The following is an 18,491-nucleotide window of genomic DNA, read 5'->3' on the forward strand; positions in this document are numbered from 1 at the left end:
AAGGGCCCAAAGCATTGTTGAGGATCCCTACCACCCATTGTACAATCTCTTTGAACCACTACCCTCAGAAAGAAGGTACAGGAGCATCAAAACTAGGACTGTCAGACTGGGTAACAGCTTCTTCCCTCAGGCTTTCAGACTAATGAAAACCCTCCCACAACTGAGGTCTTATCACTAGGAAAGTGAATATTTACTGTTTACCTGGGCTGTGCACTACGTGGATTTTCAATTATATTTTATTAACTTATATGTGGTTATCTTTTGTTTTACGTGCTGTGTGTAATATATATTTTGTAGGTGCACTGTGATCAGATGATAATAAGCTTGAATCATATTAAAATAAAGTTAGAGGTTAATATACATTTATGGAATAAAATGTGCATAACTACATACATATCAACATGTGTGTACCATGTAACCATTATTATAAGAAGTGGTTTAAAGTGCTTACAGCACAATGCTGTGATTGAGGTAATAGATAGCAGGGGTTGGAGAGGAGCTAACCAGAATGATTATATAGAACAAATATGTTTCTGTAGAAAAGGTTCTTTGAACACCAGTCAGGCCATGGTCTGCCTGGAATGTCCAAGAAGCCTTGTTGAAGTAGGAGATGGACGATCCTGTTGGTGGTTCTCTGAGCAGTCAAAGTCATTTGACAGAAAGGAAAAAGCTAAAGGTGGTGGACACAGGTCAGTCCACCATAGGCGAAGCCTCCCCCACCAGGCAGCACTGCTCCAAGAAAGAAGCATCCATCTTCAAAGACCCCCACCATCCAGGCCATGCATTCTTCTGGCTACCACTAGCAGGGAGGAGGTACAGAAATCTGAGGTCCCACATCAACAGAACTCTTTGTGCAAGTGATAAGAAACACCCTCCCTGTGATGCAGATGAGATGGTGCACCTGCACATTTGCCAATAAGGTCTGGAAGGGGAACAGCTACGCTACACAGGAATGTAGACTGGGAACCCTTTTAATGACAGGAGCATTTTAAATCCATCTGAACTTGCCACTTTTCCAAATGGCACATTCCAAGTTGTACAGGCTTGCAGTGAGGAATATACTGAAGCTGCAAAGGCCCTCTGGGAAAGATGACACAGAAAGGGGTTCCCAGCCTGAGGTTCACGGACCTCTTGTTTAATGGTATGGGTCAACAGCATACAAGAGGTTGGGAACTCTCCGCTCTAACCACAGGACAATGAGGTAAAAAACATTTCAATTCCACTCTCATGCAGTGTCACCTGATGCACATACAAGTCAGAATCATGAACACTTTTGTTTCCCATACCAATTTTATTTGAACAAAATGGATTATTATATTGAAACACTGCTGCCTTACAAAGTTTTCAAGCTTTGCACATTCTGTAAAGTTCATTAGTAACTCTGACTGTTCTTTTTTCTCTGGAAGCCTTGCCCACCTTGCTGAATATAGATAAACTGGAGATGGACATTAACATGAAATCTGGCTTAAAGCAGATTGAGAAGGATTATCAGATTGAAGTATATTACTTTGAAATAAAACATATTTGTTTGAATTGAATGCAGTTGACTATATATGAGATTAGGTTTACTATAATCAGCTTATGTACCATATGACTAGCATTTGAGAAGGTTTTGTGAAGAATTATATTATTTCCATGAAACTATACCAGTCTGATAGTGCTCATTCAGTCAGTGTGGCTTTGAAAGGTTAATACTGTATCCTTAAGCTTCCTAGCAGAATTGTCTTTTTTATGTTCTGAGCTACTTTAAGCACCACAGATTGGTCAAGTAACAATTACAAAATTATAAAACAGTCAGCCCACTAAAGTCAAAAATTAGCAAAGGTCAATTGAGAAAGAGTTAAAAATGAAGCCCACACAATATATTTCAATCATTCAAGCGTTTCCAATTTAAAAAAGAATCTGAATGATATTTATGCATAAAATATGTCAAACATCCAACAATGCTGGCATTTAATGGTATTACCATTTGCTTTGTACAAAGACCAATATTTTGAAGCTTCTGGATCTCTGTTTGAAATCCAAGTTATTAAGGCGAGCAAAAGATAGAAAGCCTAACTTTTCCATTTAATCAACCACAACAATGTTTAATGGACTGTCACTACTACTAATTGTACTTCTGGCTGGTTCAGTAAAGGGAAAACTTATACTTGAATGCACTTAGCCAAGTCAGCAGTTACACAGTCTTATTGTATGCACAATGATTTCCAGTACACATGGGAAGCAACGGAATGGGATGGCGAGCAGAAGCAAATTAGATACATCAGGACTAAGTTTCACCTTCTTACTTTAGGTAGGCTGCCCATTATCATGAACACCTTAGATTTTCATTGCCATCATTTACAAGGGAATGAAAGTAAGCAGGGCTCCAGGCAGCTGGGTGACTGAATCTCATCAATTCACACTCCAAAGTAATAGGGTAACCCACTATGTCTTCTCAAACGTAGCCATCCCAATTTAACTAGGTCATCACCAACAACACTTAACGAATTTCCACAGCTATGTTAAAAGTTAAAACATAAAAATGCATCTCTGCATAACGTGTCAGGAAATTTATACTTGTTTTTGGCTCACTAAAATGTATGTGTTGTTAATTGTTAAAAATGTTGAAAGATTACCCTGTAGACAGTGCGTATGTAAGAATGCCAGCTTACACCACTGAAGCTTGGACTACTTCTGGCATGTGGCTGTGGGAAGTTCTTCAAATACTTTAAAACCTTTGCAATAAATGTGTGTGTTACATTATTTTAAACTGTCACATTCCTCTGGAAATACAAAGTAAAGTACACATTACCTTCAATATCACTATCATGCTTTTAAATGAACACGAATACAACTTTACATAGTCACAACAGTGAAACAACAGTTGCCTCAATGCTTGTTACATACTTCCCAATTAAATCAAATATTAATATAAATTAACGGGTTTTTTTTACAATACAAAAACGGTACCTCTTGATTTATTTGGCAGATCAAAAAGTTTTCAAATGCATCATTTATCAGCTAAAGGCAATGATGCCATGACCATCGTTTGCAGAAAATACTGTACTGCACTCAGCTGCTTGTTAGAATATATCTGAGCCTCAGATGACAAGACCTGCAGCAATATTAGGGCTCTGAGATTATCACTTCAATCAGATTGATCCGGAAGAAATTCAGCCCAGAGTTGTTATGTTTGAACGGCCACCAGGGGGTGCACTGATACGCTGGGTGGGACGGCGAGGAATGTGATCATCAGCCTGGGAACCTAGAAGGGAAGCAAGTCAACAGTTTGAAAGAACAGCTTCATAATTTCTTTTTTCCAAAAATTATTTTCAAACAAAGCATTTGCAGAAGGTGCAACACCTGTCCGTTTACCAATAATCCAGGACTCCAACCATCTTTTCAGGTGAAACAAGGATTAATTTGCATGTCTAATCAAATGTACTACATTCAATGTATACAAAGTTTCAATAGTTCCATTTAATATCAGAGAATGTATACAGTATACAACCTGAAATTCTTACTCTTCACAGACACCCATGAAAGAAAACCCCCCCAGGAATGAATGACAGAAAAAAACGTAGAACTCCAAGATTCGATCGCCCAGCTGTCTTGAGCCCGACCTACTTTCACTCTTTTGTAAATGATAGCAATGGAAATCTATGTGCTTTTAAGATAATGGGCAGCCTACCTACAGTGAGAAGGTGAAATGAAACTAAAGTAAGAAATTGGCCTACTCTCAGGCCAACATTGGCCTTTATGTCTGTAACCTCCTGCACTGTTACAATGAGCCCACAGCATACTTGAGGAACAATTCACCTACTATATGAGCATACTGCAGTCTTTTGGACTCAGTATCATTGAGTCATAGAATTACCCAGTCATAGAATTATATAGCATGAATGGCACAACATGTCCATGCTAACAGAGATGTCTTCCTGAGCGAGCTCCATTTGCCTCATATCCCGTGAAACATTCCTGTTCATGTACCTACCCAAATGTCTTTTAAATGTTGCAACTGTATCTCCCTTTACAACTTTCTCAGGCAGCTTGCTTCATATCCCAACACCCTCCGAGAGCTGCATATAATATTCCAGATAGGCATTTTGATCACTACTATCTCCAGACTAAAGTGAAGGGTTAAACTACATGGTAATAGGTAAAAACACTCTTTTACCAGCCAGAGTGAATCCAGATTGGTGAAGGTTACGTGGAGGCTGGACTGGTTGTTTAGCAGGAGACATCCTGACAGATGGAATAGGTGTCATGGCTCTGGGAACCGCACTGACTTCTTGAACAGGTCCATCATAAATCCCTCTTGGAACACCTCTGATTTCAGCTAGCTGTAAAAAAGGAACTAAGATTTGATACTGTTCCATTAATCTGTAAGTAATAATGTGGCCTTATACAAACGCAACTTATTCTGTGGTAATTTTACTGGCAAGATCTTAATGTGTTTCTAATCATATTCAATGCAAAGCATAATTTTGATTGTCTTTCAGGAACATAAGTTTCTAGCCAGTCAAGACTTTTATTCCTATGGTTAACAGAGTTTACGCACATTGTTTCACTCACAACTTCTCACTTTAAGATGTGTGTGTTCTAAATTCACACACATGAGAGAGCTCTTCCAGTATTGAGGTGGATTTCCAATGCTGGGTGAATTGTCACTAGCTGCTCTTGATGCTACTCTTAACAGATGCCATTGTCATGTAAGTGTTAACTTGGCCACAGCTTCTGTTAACTGATATCTTAACCCAAGATCTCTGCAACTGTCCGCCATGTTCTTAGTTTCGTGGAAGCGTGACTGTGAAGTCTTGTAAACGGGTGCCATGATAGGAGAGTGGCTAAGCACTTCCATGCAAAAGACCATAAGACATAGGAACTAAATTAGGCTATTCGGCCCACTAACTCTGCTCTACCATTCCATCATATCTGAGTTATTATCCCTCTCAACCCTGTTCTCCTGCCTTCTCCCCATAATCTTTGACACCCTTACTAATCAAGAAACTATCGACCTCCGCTTTAAATATACTCAATAACCTGGCCTCTACAGCCACGTGTAGCAATAATTCCACAGATTCACCACTCTCTGGCTAAAGAAATTCTTCCTCATCTCTGTTCGAATGCCCTTCTATTCTGAAGCTGTACCTTCTATTCCTAGAATCCCCCACTACCAGAAACATCCTCTCCATGGCCACTCTATCCAGGCCTTTCAATATTCAATAGGTTTTAATGAGATCCACCCTCATTCTTCAAAACTGAGCTAGTTCAGGCCCAGAACCACCAAACACTCCTCATACTTTAATCCTTCCATTCCCAGAATAATTCTTGTCAATCTCCTCTGAACCCTCTCCAGTGCCAGCATTTTCACTCATAGACACGGGGCCGAAAACTGCTCACAATACTTCGTACAGTGTGGCCAATGCCTTACAAAGCCTCAGCATAGCATCTTTGCTTTTATATTGTAGTCCCCTCAAAATAAATGCTAACATTGCATGTGTGTTCCTTACCACTATCAACCTGTAAGTTAACCTTTAGGGAATCCTGGATGAGGACTCAAGTCCCTTTGCACTTCTATTTTCTGAAATTTTTTTTCCCCATTTAGAAAGTAGACTATGCCTTTATTCCTTCTACCAAAATGCATGGCCATAAATTTCTTTACACTATATTCCATCTGCCACTTCTTTGAATATTCTCCTAACCAATCCAAGCCCGTACGTAGATTTCCTGCTTCCTCATCACTACCTGCCCCTCCACCTACCTTTTTATTATCTGCAAACGTGGCAACAAAGCCATCAATTCCATCATCCAAATCATTGACATATAACGTGAAAAGAAGCGGTCCCAACATCAGCCCCTGGGGAACACCATTAGTCACTGCCAGTCAACTAGAAAAGGCCCCTTTTATTCCTACTCTTTGCCTCATGCTAGTCAGCCAATCTTCTATCCATGCTCACACCTTTCCTGTAATACCATGGGCTCTTATCTTGTTTAGTAGCCTCATATGTGGCACCTTGTCAAAGGCCAACTGAAAATTCAAAAAGCATGAACTCTTGGCTCAGCTGTACTCTAGAAATATTGAAAGGATAAAGTTGGCAAGTCCACCAACTTTCAGCTCAAAGATTTGCAGCTGTAATTTAAATTTAAATCAAGGCTTGAAAAAAGGCATCTTGGCCTGGGCCAAAACAAGATCAATGCTAGTTTTAGGTAACAAAGTAACTGCTTTATCTGCACTGTTATTGCATACATTTCACACAACGCTCCATGCTCAAGATCCATTTCAAAATAACTATACTGAGATGTATTTTCTGAGCAAGTAAATTATAAAAAGGAGAAAATTTTCTCTATTCATCAAAATACTCATTTATTAATTCTGGTCTCTGTATTTCTTGTGCAGTAACATAAATGTTAGACTGATTACACCGATTTATCCAAAATCCTTTATTTTAACTAATTGTACAGATACAATTAAGTACATGGATACAGAAAGGTCAATCTCTTTACCTTACTCCTTGCTTTTATTCTTTTGTAAACATAGTCCGGGAATGTTTTTTTGGGAATAAAGCGTCCACTTCCCTCTGTGGCATGAATTGTTCCATATTCAAAGACAATTTTACCTTGACTTACTACTACTGAAGGAGCACCGTGGCATTCCATCCCTTCAAAGATGTTGTACTCAATTGCCTAAGAAACATAATGCAATAATGACATAACTTTCCATTCCACACCTTTTATTATATCCCTGATATGACCATAACCAATTTACATTTCATTAAATCATACTGTATGTAGCTCCTGCTCTAACCTACAAAGGTTAATATTTAAAATGAGTGGCCAATCATTGAATTTCACTTATATCACCAAGGTGGTGCTGTAGTGTCTCATAGTTCCAGTATTTCTGATTCAATCCTCACCTCTGGTGCTGTCTCCCTACAGTTTGTATGCTCTCTCTGTAACTCTGTGGGTTTCTCCTGGTCTCCTTCTATATAACAAAGATGTTAATTGGTCACTTTAAATTGCCACTAGTGTGCATGATTGGTAGAAGAATCAGGGGCTGTTGCTGTGCAAGTGTGACAGCTTACAGAAAAATAATTGGGGTGGCATGATATCGTAGTGGTTATAGCACAAAGCTTTACAGTACAGGCGACTCGGGTTCAAATCCCGCCGCTGCCTGTAAGGAGTTTGAATGTTTCCCCATGACTGCTTGGATTTCCACCCCACAGTCCAAAGGTGTAGCAGTTGATAGGTTAATCAGTCATTGTAAACTGTCCTGTGATTAGGCTAGGATTAAATCGTTGGATTGCTGGCCAGCATGGCTTGAAGGGCCCTTTCCGTGCTGTAACTCAATGTAAATAAAATAAAATCTGATAAATGGGATTGCTTTGAGAATGGCCTCCCCATAATTTCATATTGAAACTTATTTTTTTAGTAGATTAAAATAGCATTTTATTTAATACTAACAGCTAAATGTGTCCCCTCAAAACATTGAGAAATTAGTCAATAAGGTGCTTGAAAAAGCTACAGGTTAACCAACACCCACAGTACGAAAACAGGACATATGCTGTTTCTAGGATGAGCTGAACTCTGTTGCTAGCACATAGTAATGCTGCAGTCAAAGAGTGAGCTGGCCCTTAAAGGAAAACTACCCTTGGTAGCCAGAAGGCAGCAACACATAGTATAGTGGTCATGAAGGGCAAAGGGCTGCAAAGAAGAGACAGTTCTCAGGCTTTCAAAAAATACTTTGAAATGCTGGTGAGAAAAGATGCCAGGAAGGAGGCTCTGTGTACTGAGGGAGGGATGCATGGAGACAAGGGTGGGAGCTAGGAGATCTGCCAAAGCCAGCATTATTTAAACACACAGAAGTATAAACACATTCACACACACATACACACCTGTACATAACCTATCAGCTAACACATATGGACATGTATTTTAGGTCATTTTATTTTAAGTTACATTCGTAGTTTTGATAACTACTGAATATTTCTTAATGCTTTTTTTTCATGACAGAAATATTGGGAGGTTTTGGCCAGCTTTGACAGCAAGCTTAGCAGGAGCTTTGGTTAGCTGTCCAAATGACTAACAGTTTTGTTTAAAAATGCAAACACGAGGAAATCTGCAGATGCTGGAAATTCAAGCAACACGCACAAAATGCTGGTGGAATGCAGCAGGTCAGGCAGCATCCATAGGAAGAAGCACAGTCCACATTTTGGGCCGAGACCCTTCGTCAGAACTAACTGAAAGAAGAGATAGTAAGAGATTTGAAAGTGGGAGGGGGAGGGGGAGATCCAAAATGAAAGGAGAAAACAGGAGGGGGAGGGATAGAGCTAAGAGCTGGAAAGTTGACTGGAAAAAGGGATACAAGGCTGGAGAAGGGAGAGAATCATGGGATGGGAGGCCTAGAGAGAAAGAAAGGGGGAGGGGAGCACCAGAGGAAGATGGAGAGCAGGCAAGGAGTTATTCTGAGAGGGACAGAGAGAGAAAAAAGAGAGAGAAACAAAAAGGGGGAAATAAATAAATAAATAAATAAATAAATAAGGGTTGGGGTAAGAATGGCAGGAGGGGCATTAATGGAAGTTAGAGAAATCAATGTTCATGCCATCAGGTTGGAGGCTACCCAGACAGAATATAAGGTGTTGTTCCTCCAACCTGAGTGTGGCTTCATCTTGACAGTCGAGGAGGCCATGGATAGACATGTCAGAATGGGAATGGGATGTGGAACTGAAATGTGTGGCCACTGGGAGATCCTGCTTTCTCTGGCGGACAGAGCGTAGGTGTTCAGTAAAATGGTCTCCCAGTCTGCATTGAGTGTCCCAGTGGCCACACAATGTTTGATCTTGTTTTGGTGAGTGGGATTGGTTCTCTTCCCACCAACTGCAGGACACAATCCCATTACTTCATGGTGGTGAGCAGTTCCTCATCAGGAAAAATGGAATCAGCATAGGGAACCTTATTAACGTCCGATCTTTGCTCAGCAAATTGGGTGGTTTATCATTGACAATACTATTATTCATCAATATTCTGGACTACGAGAATTAGACTGAATTTTCCTAAGGGACATTTCAACTTACATCTATCGCTGCAGGTTAGGTTTCAATGGCCAAGTGACTGATAAACCTGATGACGGCAGCACAGAGTTGAAACAGTGCAGAGGAAGATCTCTACTTAGTCAGAGCTGTGTCTATACTGGATGTGCTTGATGGAGTGAAAACAGAGAATGCTGGAAACACTCAGTAATCATGAAACACTTGCAGAGCGGAAAGCAAGGTAATGCGAGGTAGGCGATGAGAAGGCAAACACCTAAAATTTCATTTCTAGTCCTGCTCGCACAGAGCTGTCTCATTAGTCAGTTTTCATTCCAGATTTCCATCTGCTGGAATATTTTATTTTTTTGCTCAATAATGTTACTGCCTTTGGATGTGAAAATTGCTAACTTCTGTGAAAATGCCCGCACCCGCACTTTAATTTCACCAACTGCTTTCGACTAACACTGCGCCTCAGGCATTCAGGGGAGATCTTCAAACACCACCCTTGAAGGAACAGGAGGTGCAGGGAGAATGCTAATTAAGGGATTGGCCTCTTATCTTGTATATTGCATTCACTTCTATAGTTTCCTGGGACAAAACACAATAATGACAATGAAAACAATCAATGATACAAAGCTGCAAAGTTGCCACATGATCCTGTGAGAGTGGACCGAAGGATTTCTGAGTACACGTCAATCACACTGACTTGAGACCTTCTGCCTTCCTCCTGCCCTTTGCTTTTATTGATACTGTGAATGTGACTCTGAGCGAATAGATACAGTGCTGATATGTGAGAAGAAGCTAATCTGTAGCAGCAGGAACCAACCCCTTCATTAGTTATCCTCCTGTAACATTGGATTCAGTGCAGGGGCGGGGTGGGGAGGTTAGATTGCATTTACAGCATCTGTCAGCTGAGGATGTGGGTGTCAAAATCTAGTTTACTGATCCTATCATTCCAACTGAAGTGTATGCAGGTCTGGAAACTCGATTCTGTGACCCTGGCTTCTTTCTGCGATGCCTCTCAAATGAAAATTTACCAAAGTGAAATGGGATAATGACCATTTTGCTTCATTATGGAAACTTGACCTTGTTTGCCAGATGACATCACTTCCCAAAGGCAATGTTGATTTGAGAGAATGTTAACACAATCAAGTTGAGTTGGCCTGCAGTGACAATCACTGGGCATTCATGGCAGCCATGTTGGAGAGGGAGCATCCCTACTTTATTCTTTAGGCATCATCCTACCACCCTTTCCCCATGGTATATGAATATTCTTGTGAGCTGTTCTTTTGTGAAAGTTCTTTTGAGCCTGTGATCCCTCAATTCTATCCAGCAACCAACCTTACACCAAATGTGTAAATGCTCAAGCCCGTGACTCAGCTATTCTACCACGTCACCGATGAAGGTCTAGATCCCCAATACCCATGTGATCTCCACCAACAACAGCTCCACCCATTTACTTACCTGGCCTCTGACCTCAAGTCCTGTGATTCTTAGCTACTTGCTATCCAACCAACCAACTCACCCACCGCTCCAAGTACCTGCCTCCTCTCCACCAAGCTCCAATCCCTCCACCCAACATCAATCATATGGTGGTGACTTCCACCATAGCCCTGTCCCACACTCCTGGTCCTTATCTAAACTTCAGTCAGCCCGGTTCTGCCACCTCAATATTTTTGGCATTCCCTCCCACAACCCTGATCTTTCACGCAAACCTCCATCCCAGATTTACCCTGCTCACTGACCCAACATGAGTTCAAGCTCTCAGTCTAGGGTTGCAGAAGGACCTCTCAGTCTCCAAACCTGAATTCTGATCTGTAGCAGAGTAAAGCTGCTACTTTGGTGCTGCTGTGAAGTGAAAAATAAATGGACCTTGAACAATTAGCAAATAACCAGCATGATAGTATGTAAAGATCCTCATCAGATGTTACTTTAATTGCCATGGGTGGAAATGCAACCTCATTTGCTGTGGCTCAGTGGTGTGAGCACAGATTACTCACCCACCTATAACAATAATAAGTATTTTATAGTAACAGCCTGTAAAAAGTGGTTAAATTTAAATTCCAACTTATGCCTCTGTTGTGCTAAACATTTTGACAGAGTATATGTACGTTGCTTCAACAAATTTGTTGTGAATACAATGGAATTTCTGAAGAGCAGAATAATACAGACACTACTACATATACTATATATATATATAATGACAGAGGAAGAATTTCTACCTCCAGATCTTTGTTAATGAGTATCCTAGAGTAGTAATGGAGTTTGACCATTCGGTTTGTTCAAGAACAAGAATCTCATTAAGACCAAATTACAAACCACTCTCACTTGCAGATATCTATAGTTTTAACAAGTTAGCAGAAGAGTAAAATTACTTGCATTACCAGATTATGTGTCTTTGCTGAAATGATCTTGACGGCTTCGGGATCCCAGATGACCAAATCAGCATCGGAACCAACGGCAATTCGTCCCTTTCTGGGGTAGAGATTGAAGATCTTTGCAGCATTTGTGCTTGTAACTGCTACAAATTCATTCTCGTTCATCTTTCCTGTAGTCTACAATGTATAAATTGGAGAAAGCTAGAGCAGTTAGTTTACATGAGAATATGTACGGAGAGTCATAACGCTAGCTGTTATGTTGTGCTTTGCTTATATGTTCTGTTACCTCTCCTTCATTCTAAAAGAGGCAACTTTATGCTCACTTCTTTTGGTCATTTGCCTCAGCATCTTACTTGCCGATTGATAGTCCATAATAGTTCCCGAGAGGCATTAAGGGATTCTTTACCATGTTAGAAGTGCTACATGAACATAATTTATCATTCAAGCAGATTCAAGTTATCCTGATACTTATGAAAAACCTTGGCACTTCCAGGTGCCTGCTTTATATCTGAGGAATGGTCAATTTGTAGTCATTGGACTCTGTCAGTTACTTAAGAAGTTAAGTAATGGGAAAAGGTGTAGGCCATCTGGCTCAAGTCTGCTCTGATACTTCAGAACCTAATTTCCTCAATATCCTAGAAATGATGAAGCCTCCTCAGTAAGTGAGCTTCACAGGTCCATTACACTGACCTTTCGAATTTAAAGATGAAGTGAAAAATTTCTCTTCACCTCACTCCTTATTCTGAAAACTTTATATATAATTTGATGGGGCCTTTTGAGAACTTTGTATATAGGGGGCAAGTGCCTCTCGGACGGCCTCAATGCAAGGAAACTTAACAGACGGGACACGAGCCGATGCTCAACAGCATTTCACCGATTACAGCATCCATTAATCAGTGATTAGAGCATTGAGGAAGGTTGAGACGTTGAGGTGAAAGTGGAAGGTGAGTGAGAGTTCAGTGCCAACTGCCTGCCTTTTGATCAGTGCCAGAGAAGGAGACTGTGAGCGGCCTATCGCTGTGTGGCTCGCTGTGGCCTCTGTGCTCATGTTCTGTCCCTCTCTTTTGATGATGTTGGGATGTTGGAGGATATTACCTTGGTTCTGTGTTTATGGATTGGACTATTGCTTTATGGACTGTGGACTTCTTCAGACTTACGCTTTTTATATTCTGTGTTTTTCGTCTGTTCCTTTCCTGTTTTGTTATGCAAGGGGAGGAGATTTGGGGGTTAATGTTCTTTTTGTGTTCTGTTAGTTTTTTGTGTGGAGGGAGGGGTTGTCTGAGGGTCAATGTTCTTGTTGCGTTTCGTGCGGGGGAGGCGATTGGGGTTGATGTTCTTGTTGCACTTTGTGTGGGGGGGGGGGAGATTGGGGTCGATGTTCCTGTTCCATTTTGAGTTGGGGAGTGGGGGGGGGGGGTCGATGTTCTGATTGCGTTTTGTGTGGGAGGAGGGGGTTTGGGTGTTGATGGTCGGGGTGCCGTACTTTTTTGTGTGGGGGGGTGTGTGGGATTGATGTCTCTCTCTGAAAATGACTTTCATGTTCCTTCTTTGTTTCTTGGCTATCTGGAGAAGATGAATCTTAGAGTTGTATATGGATACATACTTCGATAATAAATGAACCTTTGAAGTTTGAGAAATCTGACATTGGAATCTTTCAAAGGCTCAGATAAGTCAAAGATTTAATAAAAATTCTCTGACCCTCGTGGATCTACTTCAGTTCCACAAAGTAATCAATCTCCCCTGCGACAAATCACTTCACTCCAGTAAAACCTTCAGGGTTCCTCAGTGATTCAAACTTTAGATCTCAAATTCCACGGGTTTCACTTTCAAAGAAAGAAGTTTGTTCCAGGATCTTTCCTGACACCATGATAAACAGAGAGCATAAAGTGTTCAATATGCTTGTGACAGCTCACCATTCATTACCAGTCAACAAAGGTCAAGTCCAAATGGGAAAGAGACCGAGAGCTGTAAATAGAGTTAACTTCTCTTTGATGACATGAGCTTGGGATAAGGTGTCAGTCTTTTTTTTTAGGAATTTTGGCACCCAGTTATGATCTTTCTATACCATACCATTCAGTCACAGCTAAACTGCAAACACTCAAGGAATATGTATCAAACATATAGGCATTTCTACTGTAGCTTATTTTATGAAGTTTACTTACCACAGCCTTATCCCAAATAATAGTCATCCTCTCTTCAATGCCATTAACTCCTTCAGGGATCAGTCGGAAGTCATCCTTTCCGATGGCTTTCTGTGCAGTGGTGAAAGCACAGTGAGCACTGCCAGTAACCTGCAAATCGCCGCTGCATTCAGAAGCAAATTAAAAGGTAGATTACTATGTGTTAGACTTGAATCGCATCCATCTCACCAACACAAGTCCAAAATTCCAAGGGGACAGAGTAACTTCAGCATCTGCAGTCGCTTGTGTTTTAAGGGAGCATGCTTTCTTTGTGTGCTCTGTATAATTCAACTGAGAAACAACAGGCTTACAATTTTGCTAAGACCAATGCACTGTACCTTGTAGGTTGCTGCTCTAACAACCTAACCAATAAATGTATGGATCTATTACATGGTCCGGTTTTGCCTTATTCTGTACATTCCTAGTTCACGGTAAGGTCACTATTTTTCTTCCATTACATGACCTGCGTTCTGAAAATAAACCAGAAGATTTTAGTGAATGGCGAGTCAACTTACCAGGAGAGGAGCGAGTTCAAGTAATCAGGGGTGGTTGTGTCGGTGCTGAGCGGTGGGGAGGTGACAAAGGCTGCAGCTTTGGCCCAGTTCTTACTCCAGTAATGGGACCCGTCAGTCCCCAGACTTGCAGTGACAGGCTCTCCATACACAACTGCACCTGTTCGACCACACAAGGAAATTATGAGTACTCTGCACAACTTGAAATGCATTTGAAGTTTTCTGGTTTACTTATTAATGGGACACTCTGCACCATTAAATAAATGGAATACAGGTCATTTCCAGTTCAAGAACGCCTGACTTGCATAACAGCTGTACATATGGATGAACACTTGGGAGCCCCCAGAAAATTACAGACAAACCCCTAGACACCAGAATTGATCCCCAAACCTATCAATTTGGTGTATCTTTACTCATTCTTGTAAGCACATGTGTACATGATAGATAAAATGAGGGCAATTGTCTAAATAACTGCTGCCAATGCAAAAACTTGCTGGCTGTGGAGAAAAGTTATTTGGCAGTACACCTGCAATTTCCAAGGAGATTCCCAATGGCAAAGCAAACTTGATATACAATCCCTGTATATTCATTTCCTGAAAAGCAAATCACTTCATGTCATCTATAACTGGAAATCTCCAGCGCAGGTTCAGTTGTTTTCAAAATGTTGCTATGTTTTTTTTTAATCTTGAATTTGCAAAGATAATCTAAAATTTCAGTTTGCCCTAGAGACTAAACAAAGATGTAAAAGATGTGAAAATTCTGACAAGTAGTAACTAGCGGGCGGAGGAATGTCTATGAATTTTAAACACGTGAATGCTCCCTGGGTTATGAGAACTCTGATTTAAGGCTACCCCTACATACAAACAAGCTCCCATAAATATTACTGAATTTAATGAGAAAAGGTTTTTAGAAAATGACGTCCTTACATGTAACCTCCCTGCAGTAATCGGACACAATTGTCTCCTAAGAACATGGGGTACCAGCTTCACCGTGAGCTGTTCTGGAAATTGACAAGTACAGTCGGCCCTCCTTATCCGCGAGTTCCGCATGCGCGAATTCAACCAACTGCAAATTGAGAAAACCCGGAAGTGCTCTTCCAGCACTTGTTGTTTGAGCATGAACAGAATTTTTTTCTTGTCATTATTCCCTAAACAATGCAGTATAACAATTATTTACATAGCATTTATATTGTATTAGGTATTATAAGTAATCTAGAGATGATTTAAAGTATACGGGAGGATGTGCATAGGTTATCGTGGATCAGGATTGGAAAAAACGGAAGTTATCTTACTAAGTAAGTCGGAACAGGCACATCTGGTATTATTTAGTGTCAGTTAGTCAAACGTTTGTCATAGTATATAGTATATATTTTACCTTTCTATGCATATAAAACACTTAAGAAACGTATGTTTCAGTGCCGGGCTCGGGAATGGAAATTCCTAAGTTCGATCCAGTGACAGACCGCTCCTGAGCGCTCTCCATCCTGGCCAGGTTGATGTGAAGGATCAAAAACCCAAAACCCCAAAACCCAATAATTAAACCACTGTGTTGCTTAAAAAATAATTGTAGCTTTAATTGGGGCAGGGCTTTTCTCACTTTATCCTTTAAAATTGTTCCGATCGTTGACCAACTGTAGTCTAACGCTTTTCCAATGACTGATGGCGTTTCACCTCTTTCCGATCGCTTTATTATTTCCACTTTATTTTAAATCGCGATCATAATTATTTTTGTGAACAGAAACACTGTGGATTCAGAGCTCCACCGCCGGGTCCTAATGTCCACCGTGCTAAGACAGGTTAAATAAGGTCTGGGGTTCTGCTGGGTCCTAAGGTCCACTGCATTGAGACAGGTTGAATAAGGGACTTGAGCTTCCGCTAGGGGTCCCAGAACCAATCCCTCGCAGATAAGGAGGGCCGACAGTAATCATTTCTATTGATACTTGTGCAATGATGTTCCTAAACAATTTCAGTGATAGTTTAAGACTGACAAAGCCAAGCAATGAACACAGGATATACTGATTGTGTACAACTGTAACTAGGCAGTGGATGACAATATATAAATGTTTACATTAACTGGCCCTCATCAACACCATTTGTGACAATAGCATGGAGGTACAGTTATCCTGTTGAGTGATTTTATATATTTTCTGACATGTACAAAATTGACTTTTGGATATCTGTAAAGACAGGACCCATTTGTAGCTCAGGGACTTCCAGAGGACAGTTCATGAAGACCTGCTGAAGGCATTGTGCAAAAGTTAAAGCTCATGAAAAAGCAAGGATATGATGTTGAGACTTTATAAAGCACTGGTAAGGCCTCACTTGGAGTATTGTGAGCGGTTTTGGGCCCCCTAGCTTAGAAAAGATGTGCTGACACTGGGGAGGGTTCAAGAAAATGATTCCAGGGTTGAACAGCTTGTCATATGAAGGCAGTTTGATGGCCCTGGACCTGTACTCACTAGAATTTAGAGGGGTGACCTAATTGAAACCTATCAAATGGTGAAAGGCCTTGATAGAGTGAATGTGGAGAGGATGTTTCCTTTGGTGGGGGAGTCTGAAACCAGAGGACACAGCCTCAGAATAGAGTGGCATCCTTTTAGAACAGAGATGAGGAGGAATTTCTTTATCCAGAGAGTGGCAAATCTGTGCAATCCTTTGCCACAGGCAGCTGTGGAGGCCAAGTATTTATGTATATTTAAGGCAGAGGTTGCTAGATTCTTGACTGGTCAGGGCATGAAGGGATACGGGGAGAAGGCAGGAGATTGGTGCTGAGGGAGAAAATGAATCAGCCATGATGAGATGGCAACACAGACTCGACGGGCTAAATAGCCTAATTCTGCTCCTACATCCTATAGTCTTGTGAAACTGAAGATAAATTATTCACCTGATAAAAAAAAATCAGCTTAATGCCATAGCACAGAGTCAGCACAATTGGCAAGAGTTAATTGGCTAAAGGGCCATTTGGCTAGCAGAATTCCATTTGTATTGAAACTGTAATATTCACTATATTTATGAAGAACTTGAATCATTGGGAGAGACACACAAGATCAAGCCAGCAAATGGCACAAAGATAATTGGGTAGCTTACACGATGATATTAAAACTGGGCAAGGATCTGCCACATGGAATTCAATGTAGCAAAATATGAAGGGATCCATTTTGGATCTAAAAAAACAAATAATAAAATTACTTTTTATATATTGGAACTGGAAACAATGGAGAAGCCTATGAGTCCATGTACGTTCAGCAATAAAATATCATAGATAGGTTGAGAAAAATACTATCAATCAATTCTGCAGGGTTATTCCTGGCCAGAGTTGTAAAGACCAGAGACTTTCATAAATAAAGATAATTTCAAAATGACTTCCACATTTACATCAGGCCCTTAGCTCTACAAGTACTTTGCTTCCTTTCTCCTCACTTTATGTACAAAAGAGAGCGTCGGAGTAAAAGGCACAGGGTCTGACTCCGTTGGCTTTATGAGATAGGAGAATAACTCTTCACTAGGAGGATGTGACTGTAGGCCCAGGGCAGTTGTGGAATGGGACCAGAAATGATTAGGGCTACCCTGTGTATGACCCTGGTAATCTGAAGGGACCAGTCTGATTAAGAGCAGAAAGCAAAACGCCTGCATTCAGATCTGTTGTACTTTGTGTCAAAACCAGCTGGTTACCTTTCTTCCGAGCATGTGCGATCACATCAGCAGCGGTCTTGCTCATTACTTTGGTGATGTACAAAGGGCAGTTGGCTTGGCTCGCAATTGTGATTGCACGATACACCGCCTCTGCTTCAACCTAGAAGAAACACTTTGATCACGTTTAGTGACTAAAACTTTTATTTCACATAACCTTCTAGTTACCCTCTGATAAAAGACCAAACATCTCTGCTTATCTTCCCGTTGTATCTTTTTCATAGAAGAGTAAAAGGCTATTTTCTATACTGATACAATTTGAATGACAGGGATATTCATGTAACATCTGTAAACTGGTTATTACACAACTATTCAGTTTATAACACTAATAATTAGATTCTAAACCCAGCATAATCTTTATATACCAACCTGAACTGTGTGGTACAAAGATCACAAAGCTATCTCACATAGCAACATCAATCTGACGTATCTGGGGTTCCATGAATGCATAATTTGAGATAGAAATCCCATGGCTGCTGTCAGTAATTTAACACTCCCCCAGAATCTGCAATAATATGAGCCTCCTCCACTATAACCTAACAAATCAATGAAGTGATGAAAAATTGAGCATTTACAAAATGATCTTGTAAGATATCGTGTGATGTTGCATGAAGTTTAATGATGGACTATGTTATAATTAACCATAACCAAGCCTCTAATCATTAAATCTAATTGTATATCTATGGATTGTAGTTCTTTCAGGTATGTCATTCAAAATATA

At 40.6% G+C, this 18,491-nt stretch overlaps 1 protein-coding gene across 2 annotated transcripts in view; it reads right to left on the minus strand.

Moving 5' to 3' along the window:
• Positions 1 to 1,283: 1,283 nt before the first annotated feature.
• dpysl4 (dihydropyrimidinase like 4) overlaps positions 1,284 to 18,491 on the minus strand; it is a 46,817-nt gene continuing 29,609 nt past the window's right edge. For both annotated transcript variants that reach the window (XM_072239383.1, XM_072239384.1), the window contains exons 8-14: positions 17,753 to 17,873; positions 14,085 to 14,241; positions 13,552 to 13,693; positions 11,396 to 11,566; positions 6,490 to 6,669; positions 4,160 to 4,325; positions 1,284 to 3,247 (exon numbers count right to left, since the gene is read on the minus strand). In XM_072239383.1, coding sequence (XP_072095484.1) covers positions 3,156 to 3,247; positions 4,160 to 4,325; positions 6,490 to 6,669; positions 11,396 to 11,566; positions 13,552 to 13,693; positions 14,085 to 14,241; positions 17,753 to 17,873 — 1,029 coding nt within the window. In that variant the 3' untranslated portion in view covers positions 1,284 to 3,155. The remainder of the gene's footprint in view (positions 3,248 to 4,159; positions 4,326 to 6,489; positions 6,670 to 11,395; positions 11,567 to 13,551; positions 13,694 to 14,084; positions 14,242 to 17,752; positions 17,874 to 18,491) is intronic.

Source organism: Mobula birostris, chromosome 21, assembly GCF_030028105.1.
Source record: "Mobula birostris isolate sMobBir1 chromosome 21, sMobBir1.hap1, whole genome shotgun sequence".
Taxonomy (NCBI): Eukaryota; Metazoa; Chordata; class Chondrichthyes; order Myliobatiformes; family Myliobatidae; genus Mobula; species Mobula birostris.